Below are 5,123 nucleotides of genomic sequence, written 5' to 3' on the forward strand. Positions count from 1 at the left end.
GGAGGAGAAAGCTGATAAAAGTTTTGCCAGATTTTCTTGCCTCGACACCTCACTAGGACTGCCTAGTGAGTGAAGGAGCAGGTGGGACTCTTCTGTTCTCCAGCTTTGCCCTGAAAAGATGAAGTCTTCTCTCTAAAAAGAGCAGCTGTCCCTAAACAGGATATATTCCTTTCCCGGATGCTTCCACAACAAAGTGTCACTATGTGCTTAACTTGGTCTTTGTCACTCAACATTAACTACAAAGGGAACTGCTGTTTTAAAAGTCATAGTTTTGCTTTTTAGGCATGAGAATAACATAGGACTTTGGATAGAGAGAAATCAAAGGCTTTTAAAGATGCAGACAGACTGTCAGCTGAGATCTTTTCTCTAAGTAGTATAGAGACAAAGCTCATTTAATTCCATCACAGTCTTTCTAAAAGAGAATTTATGGCACATTATCTACCCTCTACTTGAGAATAGGTTTCCAAGGCTTGATAGTGACTTTTGTAAACACGGAAGAGAAAATTCATTTTCAATTCATCTACGTTATAGTTTTATCGAGAAAAAGTAGATTTTAAGTTTATACCAATAAATAAACTGAGGCTGCTATCATACTCTAAGGAATTTACCTTAATGTAGAAAACTCATGAAAATCAAAAATATACATTGTACCTAATGTAATATCCATCACACACATCTGCCAGTCAACTCAGTCTCAATGATGATCCTTTGATGAAAGGCCACTGTAGCATAAGATAGAGTTCACTAAAAGTGGTATGTTAAAACATTTTATGCTAAGCTTAGAGATACAATTCCTTTGTATTAGACACATATTTGACTATATATGCACTGGTATGGGATGAATAGACCTTTGCCTGCATAACATTCAGCTCCAAACATAGGCTTTATTGTTAGCTAGGTAAAACAGAAGTTATTTTTATAAATTATATGCATAGTATTTATCATTGTATAGAATTGTATATACTCATAGAAAGCTGAAAGCTGTTATTACTGGATTATAAACTTAAAACCTATGATCCAGACATATTGGCTTCAAGCCAAAATGATTTTTTAAATATCATTTTCAGAAAATTTTATGTTCATTCAACATTTTTAATCCTGTGAGTTATCCACCATTTCTTGACAACCAAGGGGTGAGTCCTGAGATCACACAGCAGCTTCTTATCTAATGGAATACCATTGTATATGAATCAGTAAAAACACCAGGAATGGGGATAATGACAAATATCTAAGTAAGTTGTGAAATCTCAGTACCTATTGTAGATATTTTTAAGAACTCTTTGTAAGCGGATGTTAGAAGTAGACAAATTATTTAGTGGAAAATCCTATGTTCACATCAGTGAAATATTGCAGGCTAGAGATATCTTTTGATTTCTAATCTACTGTTTTATGTATTTTATATACAAAATATATAAATTTCACAATAAATCAAACACAGTGATGCCATTTGCTATGTTTTATTTTGCTAGTAGCTTATTAAACATAACATGCAAATAATCAAAGAGAAACATACATGGCTTAGAGTGAAAAATAATTCTAGAAAAGTTTCACTAGGTAAATATGCAAATTCTTAATACTAAAAATACTTCTTTAAGTGCATGAGGCTTCATGTATTTTGCAAAATTCTTGGCCTCAAAATCTACCACCTATTTTTTAACCAGACAAATTTGAATATATCAAGATAATTTGGTTCAAGACAGTAAACATCCAGATGTATTTAATCCAGGCTTTGGGGCACATTAAGATTTAAGGATTATAAAACTTGGCTGATTTCCATGCAACCAGTAAAAGGCTTTGCACATCATTTGACAGTAGAAATAAAAAAACACTGAATTTACAAATAAAGCATTGAGTTTTATGTCTATTCGTGTATATGTGTGTGTTCTTGTGATGAAATAGGCCTGCATTTCATCTTTTCTTTAAAATAAAAATAAATGTTTACAAAACATTTCCCTCCGATTTTAAAATTCATGGAAGTAATAAACAGTAATAAAATATGGATACTATGAAAACTGACACACAGAAAAATATAACCATAAAATATTGTTCCAGGATACAGATATTAATTAAGAGTGATTTCATTTGCAACACGTAGACATTCATACATATCCGGTGGAAGGCTGGTTTCTGAGATGCGATTACCATCCAAACGCAAATGCTTGATCTTGGAGTAGGATAATGGCCCCAGGATCTTGCAGAAGCTCTTTACATCAAACTCTAAAAATTAAAGAATCGAAAACATTAATCATTTTTCGGTACACTGGCTCAAAACAATAAAAAATTTATGTTTAAAATAGTATAAAATAGGACCTCTTCCCATTTAGAAAAGTCATAATATAGTATATATTTGAATTTGAAACCATTAAAGGCATATTTCAGGCTACCAAAATGGCACAGCAACATTTAGTAAAGAGTAATCATGGTAGATCAAGATATTCAGTGTAATATTTTAAATAACAGAACTTATTTATTATTAGAAGTTGTTTTTAAAAAGGCATTCAGTAAGTGTGTCATATTATCTAACAACTTTTTTTAAATAGTCTAACTTGAAGAAATATAAATGGATCCTGTTGCTGTATGAACAATCTCAATATAAGTACTCTTTGGTTTTGCATCTAAAAATAAGAGGGGTTAACTAGATGATCTATAAAGAATTTTCTAGCAACCACACACCATGACCATGATAAACTTCCAAGGCAAAAACCAAATCATTCCAGCAATCACACACCATAACAATGATCGAAATTCTAAGGCAAAAACCTAATCATGGCATGTCCACCATCTGAACCCATGTTTTTTATTTGTTTATTTATTTTTGTCCATGGTCAAAAAGCTGCCACAAGTGAAACACTGATTTACTTTGTAATGGAAACCAAGAGTGTTACTGAATTGGCTGACCTGTGTATACACAGAAACTATGTTTGCCTGTGTCTATTTTAGATTAACATTTTCAAGTCCTTTATCTTGTTTTCATTTTCAAACTCTAGTTAACAAAGACTTCAGTGGAACCCCAAACACACATGCTTTTTAAAATAACTCATCAGTCAATTCCAGGGATTTTTCTATGGTACCAACATGTGAGAAAGTGAGGAAAAATGGAAAGAAGATGGGAATAATCCCATCTTGGAATTCTACTTCTGCCACTTACCCACATGGGCAACACTGGAACACTTATCTGATCTTCTTGTTAGAAATACATCTATCTTATCGTGTTGCATGAAGATTAAATTAAGGTGTGTAGAGCACTTCACACAATACTAGTACATAGTATGTCCTAAATAATGACTAATAATCTTTTAATTTTGCTGTCTTTCCAAATTACTCTACATTAGGAAGATCTCTGATTAGGCTAATGCTTAGAGTTGCAAGTTTGAAATAGAAAACAGTTTGTTTTGGCTATATATTCCCTAATATTAGAAAAAAAAATTAAGGGGAACTTTCTGTATTAAGTGAATGTGAAATGTTGATGTAGATGATTATGGTCTGGCAAAATAACCTAAACTGAGGTGAGGCATGAAAACAATGAGAATACCAAACCAAATGTAGAAAGATAAGGAAGAAAGAAAGGAAACTCTTATGTTACCTTTTCAAATGACCACTATGTACTGGGCACGGTGGTTTCTATCTCAGCTTGGCACTGACAGGCCATTGGCCTTTCTCCCATAGATCTCTCTTCCCATCTTCCATACCAGCTCTTCCATCCTTTACTAATACAATGTATACCTTCAAATGTGCCTGCATCTGTATCCTTCTTTGTTTCAGAGAAAGAAGTAGCCCTGCTCTTGCGAATAATTTCTACCCACCAAATCTAATGTATTCCGTCATCCCTGAAACATCATAAATTCCTTTAGCATTTTGGTCTGTCAGAGAGTATCCTTCCTCCTAACCGAACATGTTTAAAATGAGGAATCATATATTGCCACATAGTGAATTTTCCACTGGAAACAACAAGAGTGGTTTAGCTGTGTTAGCCTGACTGTGTGTTGTGTGACAGTCAAACAGCACCAGCCCTTACCTTGGCTGCTTTTCAGAAACAACAAAGAGCCTGTGGAGCTTCAGGGTTGGCGAGCATGGTCTTCTTTATGAGAACATTTAACCCTACTAGGGGTTATATGAAACTGGCAGAATTAACAAATATCATAGGCATAAAGTATATTGTAATATTTTCTGACAGCAATACCTTTATTCAGTATGGTCAGAAAACCAATTTTCATCATGTAGAGATGTTAGAATTCAATAGGTTAGTTTGCAGACATTATTACTTTATATGTAAATCAGTGTTTCCTGCTTGATTTTTCATTTAGAAAGTCTTATCTGTGAATCATGGCTTTTCTCTTCTGCCAAGCTCTGCCAAAGATTAATGGCAGAGTTATCCTGGTGGGAAATGGTGGATTTCAATTTCTCATTGGAATCTATACTGCTTAAGTTGACAAATGTCCCTGAAGATCAGATAAATGCATAAACAGTCCAAACGCATCAGGTCAAACTTCATCCAGACGATAAATAAAAAATAAAGAGAGGAGAAAGAGAAGGTGTGGAAATATCTAATGAGTTGCAGGATTCTACCTAAGAAATAAAAGCTCTGTAATACAATTTTTTTTTCTAAAAAAAAAAAAAAAAAAGAAAGATGTTAGAATCTCCCATCATATTTATTTTTCTCTTTAATCTTCCTCACAGTCCCCCAGAGCACTGTGATGGCCATATACCACAACAGAGATAACAGAGGCAGATGATAATCATGACAGCAGAGTAACATGTTGAGTCCCAAGTAGTTGATGTCAGGGAAGACCATGAGACAATATGGGTCCAGGCACAACGGCTCACACCTGTAATCCCAGTACTTTGGGAGGCCAAGATGGGTGGATCAATTGAGGTCAGGAGTTCGAGAAGGCCTGGTTAACATGATGAAACCCCCGTCTCTACTAAAAACACAAAAATTAGCCTGGTGGTGGTGGTGGCCTGAGGCGGGAGAATCCCCTGAGCCTGGGAGGTGGAGGTTGCGATCAGCCGAGATTGCACCACCGCACTCCAGTCTGGGCGACAGAGTGACACCCTTTCACAAAAAGAAGGAAGGAAGGAAGGAAGGAAGGAAGGAAGGAAGGAAGGGAGGGAGGGACTGAGGG

The 5,123-nt window shown here is 35.1% G+C and overlaps 1 protein-coding gene across 3 annotated transcripts in view; it reads right to left on the minus strand.

Annotated features, from left to right (window-relative positions):
* Positions 1-1,441: 1,441 nt before the first annotated feature.
* LUM (lumican) overlaps positions 1,442-5,123 on the minus strand; it is an 8,274-nt gene continuing 4,592 nt past the window's right edge. For 2 of the 3 annotated variants that reach the window (XM_011933621.1, XM_011933630.1), the window contains exon 3: positions 1,442-2,217. In XM_011933621.1, coding sequence (XP_011789011.1) covers positions 2,063-2,217 — 155 coding nt within the window. In that variant the 3' untranslated portion in view covers positions 1,442-2,062. The remainder of the gene's footprint in view (positions 2,218-5,123) is intronic. The other variant, XM_011933637.1, reaches the window with a different exon arrangement.

The sequence above is a fragment of the Colobus angolensis genome, unplaced genomic scaffold, assembly GCF_000951035.1.
Source record: "Colobus angolensis palliatus isolate OR3802 unplaced genomic scaffold, Cang.pa_1.0 Scaffold10, whole genome shotgun sequence".
NCBI classification, from domain to species: Eukaryota; Metazoa; Chordata; class Mammalia; order Primates; family Cercopithecidae; genus Colobus; species Colobus angolensis.